This window comes from Loxodonta africana, chromosome 15, assembly GCF_030014295.1.
Source record: "Loxodonta africana isolate mLoxAfr1 chromosome 15, mLoxAfr1.hap2, whole genome shotgun sequence".
In the NCBI taxonomy this organism is placed as follows: Eukaryota; Metazoa; Chordata; class Mammalia; order Proboscidea; family Elephantidae; genus Loxodonta; species Loxodonta africana.
The window spans coordinates 14393328-14412358 of NC_087356.1; the positions used below are offsets into that span (position 1 = coordinate 14393328).

The 19031-nt window shown below is 44.3% G+C and overlaps 1 protein-coding gene across 2 annotated transcripts in view; it reads left to right on the plus strand.

The window, feature by feature from the left end:
• SH3RF3 (SH3 domain containing ring finger 3) overlaps positions 1-19031 on the plus strand; it is a 496734-nt gene that overhangs the window by 109138 nt on the left and 368565 nt on the right. Inside the window, exon 1 of one of the 2 annotated variants that reach the window (XM_064268608.1) lies at positions 1830-2077. The exons of the other annotated variant lie outside the window; for it this stretch is intronic. Within the exon in view, the coding sequence (XP_064124678.1) occupies positions 1940-2077 (138 nt within the window). The 5' untranslated portion in view covers positions 1830-1939. Of the gene's footprint in view, positions 1-1829; positions 2078-19031 lie in introns of those variants that run through there. 2 annotated transcript variants of the gene reach the window in all.

Here is a 19031-nt window from a genome sequence, read left to right on the forward strand (position 1 = left end):
CACCTGTAAAATAGAACCAGTACCTGAGAGAATGAGAGTATGTGTGTGCTAGTGTAGCCAGTAAGACACTCATTACCCAAAGCCACCTTTGCCCCACAACCCCCCCAATCTCCCACCTGCCCCGCAGCCCACTAGGTGAGGGCATTGCCTTCTCTGCCAGCTTCAGGCGTGTAGACTGATGTAGGTTTGTAGACTTTCCTCATCTCTTCTTTTCTGGGATGACGCCCTTTATGGGAAGTGACTCCTCCTTCTTGATTAGAGTACTATTTGGGGCTCCAGCCCTCACAAAGCCCAGGACTGGCCTTGATCTGGGTGATTTCCAACTTACCCTCACCTGGCTTCTCACTCCCACCTGCGTGACCGTAGGGCTTCCAGCCTCCCTGGTGCCACATCTCGCCTATGATGGCAGGAAGGGGAAGGTCCTATCACTGGACAATCGGAGAATCTTGCATGTGGAGGGTCTTCGGGGACATCTAGTAGAGTTGTTCCCAGGCTTTTGTTTTCTTGGCCCGGTGTCATTTCCAGAACGCTTTGTGTGCCTACCTAGAGTTCCCACCTCCTTATTTTGCCAAGAAAAACATTAAAAATTTCACCATCATTTCATAAAATAATGAACATTTCAATCACAAAAATAGAAAGGACAGAATCAGAGTAAGACACATGTTCCTCAGAAGGGCCACCGAGCAATGTTATGCAAATATACTAGTGAGAAAAAAAGGGATGTGTTAACGTCGAATGGAGAAAAATTACAAGCTAAAATTTTATAATGTTAATATGTGCAATTGCTTTCTTGATATGAGCTTTTCAATTTGGGAGTCTATATTGGCCGGTGCACGGAGCCCTGGTGGGGCAGTGCTTAAGAGCTGTGGCTGCTAATCAAAAGGTCGGCAGTTCAAATCCACCAGCCTCCTTGGAAACCCTATGGGGCAGTTCTACTCTGCCCTACAGGGTCGCTATGAGCCAGAATTGATGGCAATGGGTTTGTTTGTTTGTTTTTAAATTGTACAGTGCAAATTTAAGTGGAGCTTGATTTAAAAATTCAGTTTTTATCAGTCATGTCCCTAATCCACTTTAAGATAAGTGTGCTGTTGAAAATAGACACAGTTCTTTCATCACTGTCTGGGTGGTTGCTCACACAGTGGTTGATCACCTGACTTGAGCCAGTGCCTCAAGCCCTGCTCCCCCAACATGACACAGAATTATTCTGGGAGAAGACTTAGTCAAGAGGCCCCTTGGCCACTGACCAGAGTTAGGGAGCTGCACTTTAACTTGACGTTCTTATGATGACAGACGTAAGAAATTGAGAGTAAGAGCTTAGAAACTTTTCAAGCAGTTAGTCACTGCTGTGGTGTCCATGAGTGTGGTTTGTGGACTCCTTTCACCTGGCGATGAGTCTGTGTGCACCGGCTGCATACATGTTGTGCACAGTAGGGCCACAGACTGGTCTGCAGCAGCTCAGAAATAAGAAGGCTTGGTCTTTCACCACAGAGAGTGTGGGAAGCCCTAACTTAGCACAGCCGTAACTTTAGGTGCCGTCACCTGTCTGTCAGTTTGTCGTACTGTAGTGGCTTGCACGTTGCTGTGAGGCTGGAAGCTCTGTCACTGGTGTTTAAATACCAGCAGGGTCACCCCTGGTGGACAGGTTTCAGTGGAGCTTCCAGACTAAGACAGACTAGAAAGAAAGGCTTGGCAATTTACTTCTGAAAATCGGCCAATGAAAACCCCATGGATCACAACAGAATACCGCCCAGTGAACAATGACCACGAAGGAGGCGCAGGACCAGGCAGCATTTCACTGCGTTATGCGTGAGGACACCAGGAGTGGGAACTGATTTGATAGCAGTTTACAATAGCAACTGTAGACGGAAGCAGGCGGGGTGTGGTGAGGCTGGGAAACCAGGGCGTTTCTTTCAGCTGCCAACATCCCCAAACCTGTGACATGCCCCTGCTTTTTAATGTGTGTGCACACTTCTCAGGGAATTTGGGGAAACAGGTGTGTTGGACTAGCAGCTGCAGAGCAGAGGGATGGAGCTCTGGGTGCCAGACCCACCTTCTTCAGAGCCTGGGAGACAGCTGGGTAAGCCTCTCCTCTCCTGGCCTCGGCTTTCTCTTCTGTCAAACACCAGGATTAGATTGGCTAATCTCTTTGGGCTCCAACATCTGAAATTAGGTGATTCGCTGAAGGTGTTTTTAGTCTGCTTAAAAAAAAAAAAAAAAAACTGAATAAAGCTCGCTTCAATTCTCAGCCAGGAACTCTGTTTTCCTGCCGACTACACGGTGTTCCCCAAAGGCACTCTTGGCTTCTGTGTCTGGGTCCCACGCTGAGGCTCAGGCAGGTGTGGAAGTGATGGGGTTCGGAGCCTGTCTGGCACCGGCGTCCCCCGTGACTGCGTTTCCCATCATGAGGTGTCCAAGTGGTGATGTGTCCCTCGGTGTGAAGGGTGGGCTCCTGCGCGGTGCCCAGGAGAGACAGTGGCTTTTGGCTCTGTGAACACTATCCATACCTCCAGACCCCAAACGTCATCATCCTGTTTCTCGGCAGAGGCTGGTGTCCCCACCCTGGTGCTCCTCTGTCCCTGACAGGTGGATAGGAAGTGGCCAAGGAGAGTGGCTGGCCAAAGGGTGTGGTTGTCATCTTCTAGCTAAGCCCAGGCATGGGCGTTGCTGCTAAGGACCATTAATATCTTCATTTCCTTTCCTTCCTCTGTCACTCACACACGTGTGCGCGCATACACACACGCACACACACACTTGTAATTAACAGCTAGTTAATCACCATGATTTCAAAGCCACCCGAATGGTCCTGGTCACCCACCAGCAGCTGTGGTGAGGATCCTTCGTTTTTGTTTTCCAGAACTCACTAAGTATCAGAAGGCTTGTGTGAGCGGCAGTAGCCTGGCCTTAGACTGAATTGCGGAAGCTCTTTGTGATTCCTGCATTTTTACAGCAGCCCCTTAGGGAGGGGAGCTGGCCCGCCCAAGGTCAGCCTCTGGGTCAGCAGCCGGAAATACGCTGTCAGGAAGCTTACCTCTCAACTGCTTAGAGGGAGGTCAGAATGAAGGGCATCAGGAACCTGAGTGTGTGCCTTAGCTGTGGGGACAGTTTAGTAGTCCGTGAAGGGCAAAGAGCCAACGTGGAGACAATTTTCGTTTTTCCGGGAACAGCTTTTCAAGGGCTTGACTGATTGCCCTCCTTGGGGCCTCTCTCTCCCTTTTATCCATTGACCGCCTCGTTAGCACCTTTGCCAAAGGGCAAGGGGAACAGATTGTGGCTCTGAACTTCATTTCTTCTTGCCACGGTGTTTGTCCTTATATAGCGGTGTTCCCATTTGCGGTGGTTCAAGTTTATGTAGTTGTATCTTTCAGCAGAAGTGAGCCCTGAAGGATGGGACTCTGTGCTGCCCCTGCTGGTCTCTGCTGCTGGAACATTTGTTGTTGTTATCGTGAGTTGCAACCTGGTCCTGTGCTATCTTCATGATCATTGGTATGTTCGAGTCCATTGTTTTGGGTATTGTGTCAATCCCTTGTTTTCGCTGACCCTCTGCTCTACCAAACATCATGTCCTTTTCTAGGGATTGGTCTTTCCTGCTGACATGCCAAAAGTAGGAGAGCTGAAGTCTCCCCATCCTCGCTTCTAAGAAGCGTTCTCAAACCCATTGCCATTGAGTTGACTCTGACTCATGGTGACCCCACGTGCTACAGAGAAGAACTGAGCTGCATAGGGTTTTCTTGGCTATGATCTTTACAGAAGCAGACAGCCAGGCCTTTCTTCCTCTGCATCACTAGGTAGTGGAGCACAAACCATTTGCGCCATCTAGGGACCTCATCATTCTTCTAGTAGCCCAGTGTATACTTGATATTCCTTGCCAACACCATAATTTAAATGCATCAACTCTTCTTTTGTCTTCCTTTTTCATTGTCCAGTTTTTGCATAAGACATGACTGAAAAGACCATGCCTTGGATCAGGTGCACCTTAGTCATTAAGATGACAACTTTGCTTTCTAACACTTTCAAGAGGTCTTTTGCAGCACATTTGCCCAAATGCAATACGTCGCTTGACTTCTTGACTGCTGCTCCCATGGGCATTGATAGTGGATCCAAGTAAAAGGAAATCCTTGACAACTTCAGCATTTTCTGCACATGAGAATGCTCAATTCTTGTTTGTTGAAATTAAAATTTGTCAGTTTGACACATACATTTATAGAATGTAAGAGTTGAACAGACCTCAGGGTTTATCTAGCCCAGGTTCCTCATTTTACTCATAAAGAAACTGAGACCCAGAAAGGTGACAGGTAACTAGTCCAAGTCACTTAACTTCTGACTCCTGGTCAGCTGGTCTAGTAAATTGTGTGTGTGTGTGTATGTAGGGAGTTATGATTAGTGAGATTTTAACCTTTGCCTACAAAACCAAAAACCAAACACACTGCTGTCAAGTCACCTCCAACTCATAGCGATCCTACAGGACAGAGCAGAACTGCTCCATAGAGTTTCCAAGCAGCACCTGGTGGATTCGAACGGCCAACCTTTTGGTTAGCAGCTATAGCACTTAACCACTGTGCCATCAGGGTTTCCTGCTTTGCCTATAGGACTAAGCAAATAGTATCAAAATTAGATTTTTACTTAACATAGTAAAACAAGACTTGTTTGGTATTATTAAAAAACCAAACCCGTTGCCATCAAGTTGATTCCCACTTATAGCGACCCTATAGTACGGAATAGAACTGCCCCATAGGGTTTCCAAGGAGCAGCTGGTGGATTCAAATTGCTGACCTTTTGGTTAGCAGCCAAGCTCTTAACCACTGTGCCACCAGGGCCCCTTGGTCTCATTAGTAGTACTAAAACTATCAGTGCATGCTGAGCAAATAACCAGAGAAGCTGGCCTGTATAAAGAAGAACGGGGCATCAGGATTGGAAGAAGACTCATTAACAACCTGCATTATGCAGATGACACGACCTTGTTTGCTGAAAGTAAAGAGGACTTGGAGTACTTACTGATGAAGACCAAAGACCACAGCCTTCAACATGGATTACACCTCAACATAAAGAAAACAAAAATCCTCACAACTGGACCAATAAGCAACATCATGATAAACAGAGAAAAGATTGAAGTTGTCAAGGATTTCAGTTTACTTGGATCCATAATCAATACCCGTGGAAGCAGCAGTCAAGAAATCAAAAGACGCATTGCGTTGGGCAAATCTGCAAAGGACTTCTTTAAAGTGTTGAAAAGCAAAATTGTCACCTTGAAGACTAAGGTGCGCCTGACCCAAGCCATAGTATTTTCACTCGCATCATATGCATACAAAAGCTGGACAATGAATAAGGAAGACCAAAGAAGAATTAATGCCTTTGAATTGTGGTGTTGGTGAAGAATATTGAAAATACCATGGACTGCCAAAAGAATGAACAAATCTGTCTTGGAAGAAGTACGACCAGAACGCTCCTTAGAAGCAAGGATGGCGAGACTGCATCTTACATACTTTGGACATGTTGTCAGGAGGGATCAGTCACTGGAGCAGGACATCATGCTTGGTAAAGTACAGAGTCAGTGGAAAAGAGGAAGACCCTCAATGAGATGGATTGACACAGTGACTGCAACAATGGGCTCAAGCATAACGATTGTAACGATGGTGCGCAGGACTGGACGGTGTTTCGTTCTGTGGTACTAGGGTAGCTATTAGTCGGAACTGACTCAACAGCACCTAACAACAACAAAACTATCATATGTTGGGCAAACAAAAAGTATGCGGACATGCTTGTTGTTTCTTGACGCCATGTTGGATTTAATCCCTTTAATTTCCATTTTCTTCTGATGTGAAAGGTTGCTGAAAGCAACTCTTACAAGCCTGGACATATCAGTGATGATGACAGTGTTCTATATCGACCCTGTCCTACAGTGGCTGTTGAACAATTGAACTGTGGCTAGTGTGATTTAGGAACTGAATTTTTAATTTTCTTTAATTGAATTTAAATAACCACATGTGGCTAGAGGCTACTGTAATGGACAGTGAAGTTAGGGAATTGTAATCTAATCTTGTCTTATTTTTCAAATCTAACATTAAAGGAATTTGTGGATGTGAAGGAAGGATTAGGTCTGCAGGAAGGCTGTGTCTGAGCTAGGGTTGTTTTGACTCCTGGTGTAGAGTTTTTTTCCTTCCTGCTAGTCTTCTAGCAACCCACTAAGCTGGGTGATGTCAGAATAATTATTTAACTTCTCGGGGCCTCAAGGCTTCCTCTGGTTCTGGGATCCCATCTCTTCCCATTCTTGGTTACTGGGGATTGAAAGAGAACTATTTTAATTAAAAAAATAGGAATATTTGTTAGTCACTTATTAAATAATTCGGGGCCGGGTGCTCTTCGAGTCAATGTAGTCTCAGCTAGGGGAACCAAAAAAACCAAACCCGTTGCCGTCCAGTCAATTTTGACTCATACTGACCCTACAGGACAGGGTAGAACTGGCCCACAGAGTTTCCAAGGAGTGCCTGGTGGATTTGAACTGCCAACTTTTTGGTTGGCAGCCGTAGCACTTAACCACTACGCCACCAGCTTTTCTTCAGCTAGAGTAGAGAAACCAAAACAAACCAAACCCGTTGCTGTCAAGTCTATTCCGACCTATAAAAAAAAAAAAAAAGGGTTTCCAAGGAGCAGCTGGTGAATTTGAACTTCCTGCCTCTTAGTTAGCAGCCGAGCTCTTAGCCACTGCACTTCCAGGGCTCCTGGGACATGAAAAATAACCTGAAGACAATTTCAAAATGCAGATTTCTGGGCTCCATCCCAGACCCATTGCACTGGGGGAGGGGCAGTTAAGAGGCAGGATATCAGCATTTTAACTAGTTCCCAGGTGATTCTTATTCAAATGGTTCTACTTAAAGTGGCCTTTAAAAAACACAAGCCAGATAGACTTTGGGACAGCGAGAACCTCCAAGCCTGGTCAACGTGGGTGTCCAGCAAAGTGGAATTTTTTTTTTTCCTTGAAACCTGAGCCCCAGAATTATTTCCAATGTGGTATACTTAGAGCCCGTACTCCATATCTAGCCAGTTTGGATGGTTTCAATTACCATCGTGTTTTAAATTCAGAAAGTTGAGCTGTATGCTAACGTACTCCAATGATTGTTTTATTTATTTAGTTTTTCTACAAATATTACAAATAGAGATAAGAGCAGAAGTTATTTTAATGTTTATTTTAATAAGTTAGTTTCCAGTTTGCTTTCTAAGGCAACGTGTTCTAATTCCTATTATCGGAGCTAGCTATAACGAATTACCAAAATGTGATGATTTTAATATTAAAGCCTTAGTTGGTCATGAAAAAATAAACCTAAACCTGAACTGTTTTTCTGCATAACTCTCATCTTGTCATTTTGACTCAGGGCAAACGACTTTTTCATTTCTAGGAGGAGACGTAGGAGGTGGTTGTCCCAAAATAGAAGCTGTTATCTGTCTCCCAGGTTCCTAAAGAACTAAAGCCAACTCCAAGTTCTGCTTGTCAGAAGGAACTTGGAGAAAGATTACCTCCTTTTAAATTTTTTATTATAATAGTTAATGTAACAACAGCCGTGTAAACAGATCATTAAACTCATTTTAAGTGTGACCTTGCCAACTCTTTCAAAGCTAAGGTCCTAATTTAGTGATGAAAATCTGCCGTTTTATCTGTGCTGTTTATGGTCCATGGACAAGGCGGAGCAGTGTAGGTCAGATGCGTCGATGCCTACAGGCTCATTTGCAGCTTCTGTGTTTAAGTGTACCCCACTGACCTTTTAAGACTTGAGTGAAAAATAAACTGTAGTAACAGACTAAGCCTTTTTAAGGTTTAGTAGTTTGTAGTTCTTTATGCTGACTGTCAGGAGCTCTGCTGGTGCCTTGGTTAAAGCCCTTGACTGCTGACTAAAACGTTGGTAGTTTGAACCCTCCAACTGCTCTGCAGGAGAAAGATGTGTCAGTCTGCTTCCATAAAGATTACAGCCTTGGAAACCCTATGGGGTAGTTCTACTCTGTCCTTTAGGGTTGCTATGAGTTGGACTCAACTGGACAGCAGTGGGTTTGGGTAGTTTTTTTTTTTTTTTTTTTTGGTATGTTGACTGTGGTTCAGTCTCTTTTCCTTAACTGTTTTCATTTCTTCTTGAATCACTGCTTGTTCCTGTGTCTTTATCCGTCTCTCATCTTAATTATTCATGTGTGATGCTTCTACTCATTCAGTAAGTCAACTCAGCCCAAGGTCTTTGTAGGGTTTATCATGTGGAAGGCATTATATCGTTCTTTGGGGGTACTCAGATGCATAAAGCAGTTGCCCTTGAGTCGACTCCGATTCATGGTGACCTCGTGTGTGCCCAAGTAGAACTTTGCACCATGAGGTTTTCAGTGGCTAATTTTTCAAAAGTAGATTGCCAGGCTTTGTTTTCATGGCACCTCTGAATGGACTCAAATCTTCAGCCTTTTGGTTAGGGCCGATCGCATTAACCATTGGTACCGCTCAGGGACTCCATTCAGATGTATATAATATGCTTTACACCGTTAAGTAGCTTGTAGTCTAGTAAGAGAAAGAGCCAGTTATAGAAAGGAACCAGGATTCTGACCATTGCAAGGAAGAGAAAATCTAACTCAAACCAGCCAAAAAAACAGAAATAATTTAGTGACTTCTGTAACAAAGTCCTTAGTTGGCTTCCGTTGTGACCGAATACATGCACAGGTGATGTCATCAGGATTTGGTTTCTTTCTAGCTCTGTGCCTTGTGCAAGGCTCTTTGTGGGGGCCTGGCAGCTCTGGGGTCTCTTCATGGGAGCATGATGGTGTTAATGTAGCCATCCTTTTTCTGGAGCCTTTTTTTTTGTTAGCCTTTACAGAACATACATTCACTGACTGGTTGTGTGACCAGTTACTGTGGCCAGAGGAATATAACACCGTGACTCGCTCAGACTTAGGTCATGTGCTCCATCTTGAAACTGGGTGGACTCCACCCAGAGCACAAGGCCTGAGGGTTAGGGGAGAGTGGCTGCTGCCAGAAGAAGGGGATTGACCACTAGGAAGGTAAACAATGCATGTCCATGCCAGGAAATTAATAGAAGAAGGTATTTCATGAGTCGCAAATAAATGAAGAATCAAATGGGAAGGGAGTGCTGAGGATGGAGAGAGAGGGAGAAATCAGGACTATTTCATGTTGGGGAATCCTTGGGAGATGAAAATGGTTAACCTATTCGGCCACTAACCAAAACATTTGAGGTCAAGTCCACCCACAGGTGCCTTGGAAAAAAAGGCCTGGTGATTGACTTCTGAAAAATCAGCCATTGAAAACCCTATGGAGTACAGTTTTACTCTGACACACATGAGATTGTCATGCATTAGAGGAGACTCCACGGCACCTGGCACTGGTACTTCACGCGGGAGTTTTTTGGGTCTCTCTGGGCCCCTGATCTTCCTTGGGAAACCACTGACTTTTCAAGGTCAACTTTGTGTGGAAGATCTGCCCTCGAGCTGGCCTGGCCCTGCCCACTGGCTCCTGGTGGTAAGCTTCAGCGTCCCCTCTCTTCTAGCGCTCCCCGTCTGCCTGTCCAGTTCTCTAGAGATATGAGAATTCAACTCAGCCCCTCAAGGTCCAGCTCAAATCCCCCTTCTTCTGGGAAGTTCATCCCTCCCGTGCCAGCTAAGTTCATGCTCCCTTCTCTGAATTCCTGCCAACATTCGGTGTTCATGCTTGGCCCTTCCGGTGTCACTTCCTTTGATCTGTCTCCTCTTCCCACTTCATCTCTAAGCTTCCATGGGGTCACGTTTGTCATTTCTGATGCTTCTCCGTTTCCCTCTTAGCATGCAGCACGGTAGACATTAAACAGATATCAGTGTTTCCCTGGCTCCGAGGGGTATGGAATTTAAGTTTGTTGTGGGTATGAGAGTGAGGAGCACCTCAGTATTTTCTTTTCTTGTAGGAAAGTGATACCCAGATCCTGGTGTGTATACTGGATACTTGGGCTCTTGCTTGATGTATACACAGTCTCTAATGGTTGAATTTTCATGCAGCAAATTATGTACTTTGTAATGTTTGGCAAACACACTGCCACTTGCTTATAATACTGTCAGAAATTCAATCAGCGGCCTCCATAGCCCCCAGGAAGGTGCTCAGGTGGCAGGTGTTACACTGTGCGTGTCTGTTCCCCGAGGGCTTTTATTGTCTCATTAATGAGCAGGTGCAATAAATTGTCTCATCGACAGGATTTCTGTTAGTCTGCATATGTTTGGAGAGATGTGTTCTGTCCCCGCACGTCACCCTCTCCCTCCCCCTCACCACTTTGGGTACACTGTTTATTGTAGAATAGTCGTGAATACAGCAGAGAGCGTTCCCATGTACCCTACCCCAAGTTTCCCATGCTAACACTGTACATTAGCGTATGTGGCACTTTTGATACGTCGTTATTAACTGAAGTCCTTACTTTATTCAGATGTTTTTAGCTTTTACCAAACGTCCTTTTTCTGTCCTGAGATCCCATCCCGGAGACCACATTACAGTTAGTTGTCACGTCTCCTTAGGCTCTTCTGAGCTGTGATAATTTCTCAGGTTTCCTTATTTTGATGATCTTGACAGTTTTGAGACATACTGGCCAGATATTTTGTAGTCTGCCCCTCATTTGGGGTTTTTCTGTTTTGTTTTCTTTTCTTTTTTTCCTGATTAGACTGGGGTTGTGGGTTCCTGGAAGGAAGTGCACAGAGGGAAGGTACCATGTCATTACATCACGTCATATCAAGGGTACAAGCTGTCTTCCCTTTTTTTCTTATCTTTCTTTTTTAAAGCAGACCAAAAATGCCATTTTCATTTCTAAGCATCCTGGGAATTCACTGGCCCGTAAGCCTCCCTTTGGGGGCTTCTCCCATCTAGGCTGAGGAACAAGGAGGAAGGCAGGAAAGGTCACACTCATTTGTGGAAAGGAGTTGGGTTTAACTGTGCAAGACAAAAAGGCCCTCATTATGTGTAATTAATCCTCCCGGTTCCTGCATGTCAGCTTTCAGACCGAGCAGTGGCGTTGGTTCCTGGGACGCAGTTATTGTTCGCTGGCCCTGACTGCAAAGAGGCTTTCAGTGGCTGGCCTAACCTGCGTGCACATGATTCCACCTGCTTCTGTCCCAGGAGTGGCCTGTTCAGTGTCTTTGTGGGAACTCTCCATTGAAATGTCAGACTTGAGCAGTTATTCATCCAGGAGCTGTTTACCTGGTCTAATTACTGCTCTTTCTTCTACAGCTGAGAGGAATTGGTGGGCGGATGTGGGAGGGGCAAGCTAATGCTATGAGATTTTGACAAGTGTGTTACAATAAAATAACTCCCATCGGAGGTTAATGCAGTTCTCAGCTATGTTAACTCTGGATTCCTGGATTTGTACCTTGTTGGGGTAGGATGGTTTTCTCTTCCTGTGCAGACTCAACTCCACCCATATTCCAACACGTAGTGTGTGAATTTTTTCCTTTCTCCCAGAAACATCTACGAAGAATAAATATAATCATCTGTTCACGGATTTTTCCACTGGGGGTTCCTGTTATATTCCTTTATTCTATGACAGGCTCCCTCTTTCCACCTCCTAGTTAACTAGGTTGCTTGCCTCCACTCTTGGCTGACATTGTGGCTGAGGACGACAGACTAATTTTAACATTAGCCTAAGTAAAAATGTAATTAGTATTTTTAGTCTGCTTCCAAATTAAATCATGCCATGTATTCTGAAGAAAACTATAGAGCATTTGGGATTTGTTTGTTATGCTGAAGCTTCCATTCCCTGTCTCCTTCTTACTCATTTTTAGTCATGTAGCAGTTTTTCATTTTACCATTTTACAGTCCCACCAGCAGTGTATGGAAGTCCCAGTTTCTCCACATCTTTGCCAACACTCGTTATTATCTGTTCTTTTGATTATAACCATTCTAAACCCATTGCCATTGGGTCGATTCCGACTATAGGACAGAGTAGAACTGCCCCATAGGGTTTCCAAGGAACAGCTGGTAGATTCGAACTGCTGACCTTTTGGTTAGCAGCCGAGCTCTTAACCACTGTGCCACCAGGACTCCATAACCATTCTAGCGGTATATTATTTTAGAGCTGGGAAATAATATAGAATAGTGGCTAGAAGGAAACCCTGGTGGTGTAGCGGTTAAGTGCTACAGCTGCTAACCAAAGGGTTGGTAGTTCGAATGTGCCAGGTGCTTCTTGGAAACTCTATGGGGCAGTTCTACTCTGTCCTATAGGGTTGCTATGAGTCGGAATCGACTTGATGGCACTGGGCTTGGTTTTTTGGTTTGAGTAGCTAGAAGTATAGATAAGGGTTCAAGTTAGTACTTGATCACTTACTACTTACTACCTGTGTAACCTGGACAAGTTGCTTAATTTCTCTGAACACTAGTTTTCTTCTCTGTAAAGAGGAGATAATAATACTGCCCTTACTTTGGGAAGCTGTGGGGCTTCACTGTGACCTGCTGTAACATGCATTAAAACTATTCAAGCTTAAAAAAATCTCAAAGATTAATGGTTTGTTTCTGGGGAACAGTTTTAGAGCTGTTAATCACTTTGCCAAAAAGAAACAAAACTCTTTCTGGAAGTGAAAGCTGGCTCATGATGACAGTGTTACTTGGACCTTGTATTAATGATCAAGAAGCCCTGGTGGTGCAGTGGTTAAAGTGCTCAGCTGCTAACCAAAAGGTCAGATGTTTGAACCCACCAGCTGCTCCGTGGGAGAAAGTTGTGTCAGCCTCCTCCTGTGAGATCACAGCCCTGGAAACCCTGTGCAGCAGTTCTGCTTTGTCCTGTAGGGTCACTGTGAGTCAAAATCGACTTGACAGCAGTGGGGCTTTGGTTTTTGTTGATGATCAGACTCCCCAGGGCACAGAGAACCAGGACATTTTTGCAGGTGCTGGATGCCATGCTCCAAACGGTACCTGTAGAGTCCGCGATTCTCCCAGGAAAGCCCTCAGAGGTTGCTCTCTGACATTCTTTCCGTTTCCTCCATAGTGAGAAGCGCCATCACAGAAAAAAAGCATTTCCCACACAGTTGGTGTAAATCACTCTCTCCTCCTCCCTAAAATATACATGGGCATTTATGTTGCTGATTGTGAGCTGTGTTTATGAGGAAGGAGAGAAGAATTCTTGGGTCGGTGAATTTTAGGAAATAGATTGTGTATTTTCTATGCTTATTTGTTCACATACATTTAGTTAAAGATTACAGTCGATGAGGGTTTTATTTTGTTTAGGAACAGGGACACTACTGTTCCCTAGTACCACCTGAAGAAGCTGCCCAAATGGGGGAATTTAAGGAAAACTAAAGGTCAAGGTTGAGGAAAGGAAATCCTGACTGACCCTGCCCTGCCCTCTTGCTTTATTTTTACCTCCTGAAACCCGCGGGACTGTTTCCTGTTTGCAAACTGATGCTGCAGCTGAAATATGATACAGGTCAGACTCACTAGCCTGGGAACACAGCCCATACAGTCACAGGGACTCTAACCCAAGGTCCGAGTCCCTGGGTGGTGCAAACAGTTAACTCACTTGGTTGCTAACCAAAAGGTTGGAGGCTCGAGACCACCCAGAGGTACGTAGGAATAAAGGCCTGGTGATACTTCAGAAAAATCAGCCATTGAAAACCCTGTGGAACACAGTTCTACTCTGACACACAAGGGTCTCCGTGAGTTGGAATCAACGCAGCAACAGGTTTTAATCCAAGGTCAAAAACATGGTCGGCTAATGTGGCAGGTCGTGGAAGTCTGTGGGTGTCCTGATGGTCGGCTAATGTGGTAGGTCGTGGAAGTCTGTGGGTGTTCTGATGGTCGGCTAATGTGGTAGGTCGTGGAAGTCTGTGGGTGTCCTGATGGTCGGCTAATGTGGTAGGTCGAGGAAGTCTGTGGGTGTCCTGATGGTCGGCTAATGTGGCAGGTCGTGGAAGTCTGTGGGTGTCCTGATGGTCGGCTAATGTGGCAGGTCGTGGAAGTCTGTGAGTGTCCTGATGGTCGGCTAATATGGCAGGTCGTGGAAGTCTGTGGGTGTCCTGATGGTCAGTTAATGTGGTAGGTCGTGGAAGTCTGTGGGTGTCCTGATGGTCAGCTAATGTGGTAGGTCGTGGAAGTCTGTGGGTGTCCTGATGGTCGGCTAATGTGGCAGGTCGTGGAAGTCTGTGGGTGTCCTGCGCTCACAGACTCAGGTGACAAGGCCAGAGTATGGCTAAGGGATGAGGGATAAGCATCCCCCAAGTACATTTCAAGTGGCCCAAAGACTTAAATATTCAAAACCCAGTCCAAGAAAGACCAGAAGAACCAACACCTGGAACAAGGTAACTATCCAAACTGAGAAGAGAGAGAAGACAACACAAGTGAAAATTGTGTTGTTGTCTTGACCACACACAATGTTAAAACCAGGGCTTAGCTGGTTTGAATCCCTGTTGAGCGTTTGCATTTCCACCCCAGATATACTGAATTGGAATCTACATTTTAACAAGATCCCCAGGTGATTCTTATGTGTAATGAATTTTGAGAACCACTGCTCTACTAGTGCTTCTCAGAGTTGATCCCTAACCAGCAGTACTAACATCGCCTGAGAACTTGGTAGAAATACATATTCTCGGCAGGAATGAGCTGGTTCAAAGCCCTGGTTAACACAAGTTTTTAAAACAAACTCTTCAAACTAAAAGGCAAAATATACAGGGGGGAAAAGATACTTCCAGAATGTATTTCAAAGAGTTAATATTTTTAATGTATGAAGAACATGTTAAATGTGGTTGCTTAAAACTATGAAAATCTGGTCATACAATGCAGCAAAGACTATGTACAAATAATTTGTAATAGCGGAAATGACAATAATTAATGTTGGAAAACATCTGATCTTTGTTATCTGAAAACATGGAAAATGTCTGATCTTAATAATCAAAAAGATAAACATTTTAAAAAGCAATAAAATGCCATTTCTTAACTGTTCAAATTAACAAAAAAATTTTTTAAAAGATTGCGTCCTTACTCATCAGACATGGAAGGGACTGGACAATGGGCTGGAGAGACATGCTGATGAAGAGTGAGCTACTTGTATCAGGTGGACACTTGAGACTGTATTGGCATCTCCTGTCTGGAGGGGAGATGGGAGGGTAGAGAGGGTTAGAAACTGGCAAAATTTTCACGAAAGGAGAGACTGGAAGGAAGGAGCAGACTGACTCATTAGGGGGAGAGTAAGTGGGAGTATGGAGTAAGGTGTATATAAGCTTATATGTGACAGACTGACTTGATTTGTAAACTTTCACTTAAAGCACAATAAAAATTATTTAAAAAAAAAAAAGTTTGCAGTCTTGATAAGGCCGTGGTGAAAAGGTCACTGAGAGCATCCTTCTGTAAAACAGCACGATGTATTATTGTGAATCATTTTAAAATGTCCTTGTCTTTGGCCCAGTGATTGTATTCGGGGATCTGTCATAAGAAAATAATCCTCAAACACTTTTTACCCAAAGTTTTCATTTTAATATTATAAATCATAGCAAAAAAATGGAGAACAATTTGAATATTAGTAATAGCAAGGGAATTGCTAGATAAACAATTGTGTACCCAGTTAATTCATTGTCACCCATCCAGTTTAAAATGATTTTCATGAAGGCTGATACAGTAGCAGAGTGTTGGCACTTAAAAAGAAGCAAGATACCAAGTAATTACCAAATGGTAACCAAACCTGTTGCTATTGTGTCGATTCTGATTCATGGTGATACTGCGTGTCACAGAGCAGAACTGCTCCATAGGGTTTTCTTGTCCATAATCTTTTGTGGAAGCGGATTGCCAGGCCTTCCTTCTGCAGGGCAGCTGGGTGGGTTCCAACCACCAACCTTTAGCTTAGTAGTTGAGCACAAACCATTTGTGCCACCCAGGCACCTGGATACACATACACACATATACACACACTGGCATTACCAAAAAAATGTAAACGTTGTGTAAACGTATGCTTAGAAAAAAGGCTGGAAGACCACTGATGAAAGCACTCATAGGTGGATTTTTAAAATAAAAAGGGAGCTTTAAAATAAATCTCTCATCTTCTATATTTTAAAGTTTTATTAATTAGTATGCATTCTTTTTATATTGATGAAAATAAAACTTCATCTTGATGCTCTTGACAGCCACCCAGGCAGTGTAGTTCTTGGTGTAAAGTCTTGATCTGAGAGTTCTGGCTTAATGGCAATTTCTATATGGGGCTTCCCTATACAGCAGCTGTAGTTGTCAGGTGCCATCAAGTGAGTTCTGACTCATAGCAACCCTGTGTACAACAGAACAAAATACTACCCGGTCCTTTGCCTCCTCACCATCGTTGTCATGCTTGAGCCCATTCTTGCAGCCAGTGTGTCAGTCCGTCTCCTTAAGGGTCTTCCTGTCATTCATCGACCCTCTACTTCGCAAGCATGATTTCCTTCTCTAGGAACTGGTCCCTCCTGATAACGTGTTCAAAGTATGTGAGATGAAGTCTTGCCATCTTCACTTCTAAGCAGCGTTCTGGCTGTACTTCTTACAAGACAGATTTGTTCGTTCTTTTGGCAGTCCATGGTATATTACGTATTACTTCTCCAACACCATAATTCAAAGGCATCAATTCTTCTTCAGTCTTCCTTATTCGTTGTCCAGCTTTCACATGTGTATGAGCTGATTGAAAACACCGTGGCTTGGGTCAGGCGCACCTTGGTCTTCAAGGTGACATCTTTGCTTTTCAACACTTTAAAGAGGCCTTTAAAGTTGCTTGAAATTAGTAATTTTGTGTGATGGTCATGGAACAGTACTGTGTACAGTTTTTACTTCTCCCATTCAAGGCAGCCCTAACCCATACAACAGGATTTGGGAGGAAAAGTAGCTGAAGAGGAGGTCCCATGGGAGGCCTTCATCGCCAAGCTGCACATCTGCCAGGGTGTCTTGTGTCCATCAAGGTCGTATTAGCTGGTAAAGGGAGGGTGGGAGAGGGTTTTTTACTGATTAGTTAGTAGATAAGAACTACTTTAGGTGAAGGGAAGGACAATACTCAATACATGGAAGGGGAGCTCAACTGGACTGTGCCAAAAGCAACGAAGTTTCCGGGATAAACTGAATGCTTCAAAGGTCAGCGGAGCAAGGGCAGGGGTTTGGGGACCGTGGTTTAAGGGGACTTCTAAGTCAATTGGCAAAATAATTCTATTTTGAAAACATTCTGCATCCCACTTTGAAATGTGGCGTCTGGGGTCTTAAATGCTCACAAGCGGCCATCTAAGATGCATCAATTGGTCTCAACCCACCTGGATCAAAGGAGAAAGAAGAACACCAAGGTCACACGATAACTATGAGCCCAAGAGACAGAAAGGGCCACATGAACCGGTGACTTACATCATCCTGAGACCAGAAGAACTAGTTGGTGCCCGGCCACAACCGATGACTGCCCTGACAGGGAGCACAACAGAGAACCCCTGAGGGAGCAGGAGATCAGTGGGATGCAGACCCCAAATTCTCACAAAAAGACCATACTTAATGGTCTGACTGAGACTAGAGGAATCCCGGCTGTCATGGTCCCCAAACCTTCTATTGGCCCAGGACAGGAACTATTCCTGAAGACAACTCATCAGACATGGAAGGGACTGGACAGTGGGTAGGAGAGAGATGCTGATGAAGAGTGAGCTATTTGTATCAGGTGGACACTTGAGACTGTGTTGGCATCTCCTGTCTGGAGGGGGGATGGGAGGATAGAGAGAGAGGGAAGCTGGCAAAATTGTCACGAAAGGAGAGACTGGAAGGGCTGACTCATTGGGGGAGAGCAAGTGGGAGTATGGAGTAAGGTGTATATAAACTTATATGTGACAGTCTGACTTGATTTGTAAACGTTCACTTGAAGCTCAATAAAAGTTAAAAAAAACCAAACTTGTTGCCTTCGAATTGATTCATAGCAACCCCATAGGACAGGGTAGAACTTGCTCCAGAGGGTTTGCAAGGAGTGGCTGGTGGATTTGAACTGCCAACCTTTTGGTTAGCAGCCTGAGCTCTTAACCACTGTACCACCAGGGCTCCGTTAGCTGGTAGGGAGGAGAAGAACATAGGAAGGTGTAGAGAGCTCTTTCTGATGGCAGAGCGTTAAGCTTGGTTCCCACTCACAACTGCTAACCCGAGGGTGGGGAGACCAGTGAAGGGGTGGCAAAATGAAGACCAGTTTTCCTGACGTTGCTTCATGAAAGGTGATCCTGCGGCCTAGAAGAAAGAGGAATGCTCCACTTTTTGTGAAGTAGGTCAGCAGATTGTTGGCGACATCCTTACTTTGCATCATTAGAAAATTTGGAAGGGACATTTTCTTCAAGAACTATTTTCAGCTTTATTGATGCCTTTGCTTCAGAGCTTCTTAAACCCAGAGTATGATTACAGAAAAAGGAGAGAGCTGAAAGGACAATTGCACTCAGCAGTAAGTGAGTAACACACCTTGTTGTTCAAGCATGTCCTTTTTCTGGAAGATTTATTCGTTGTTTCCACTGGTTGCTCTGACCGCACATAAGGAAAAGCTCTGGATGAAACAGAACCAACCAGTCAGCAGTGATCCCCACAGGTGGCTTCAACTTCAGAGCTGTTCTGTAATGCCTTCCTTTTCTGAAGGGATGACACTGACTTTGCCTGTGGTTGGCCTACCTGGTTTACTGGTCTATGAATGGCAGTAGACCAGAGGAGGTAAATCGAAGCAACAGTTGGAGAGAGGTTGACTCCAGTTGGTTTTTCTGCCTTCTGTTCTTCCTATTGGTAGAAAACAAAAAGCTACATGATATATAGAACAATGATCAGGATAATAAAATCAACCAATTCCCTGGGTTTATGCAAGAACAGTGTCAAGATGGTTGTGCACTTGTAAAGACTTGGAAAACATATTTCTTCCAAGTATTTCAAAACTCAGGATCTTTGTGAACACTTTTAAGATTCACAACCAAGACCTCTTTCTTTTCATCTTACGTGGTACCTAGCATGCTTTGAACAGAGTTAGTAATCAGTAACACAACTTTGAATAAAAGGGGACATGGTTGGTGAAGTATTAGCTTTGTTTTTATGTGGATTTTTGTGTTCTTGAGGG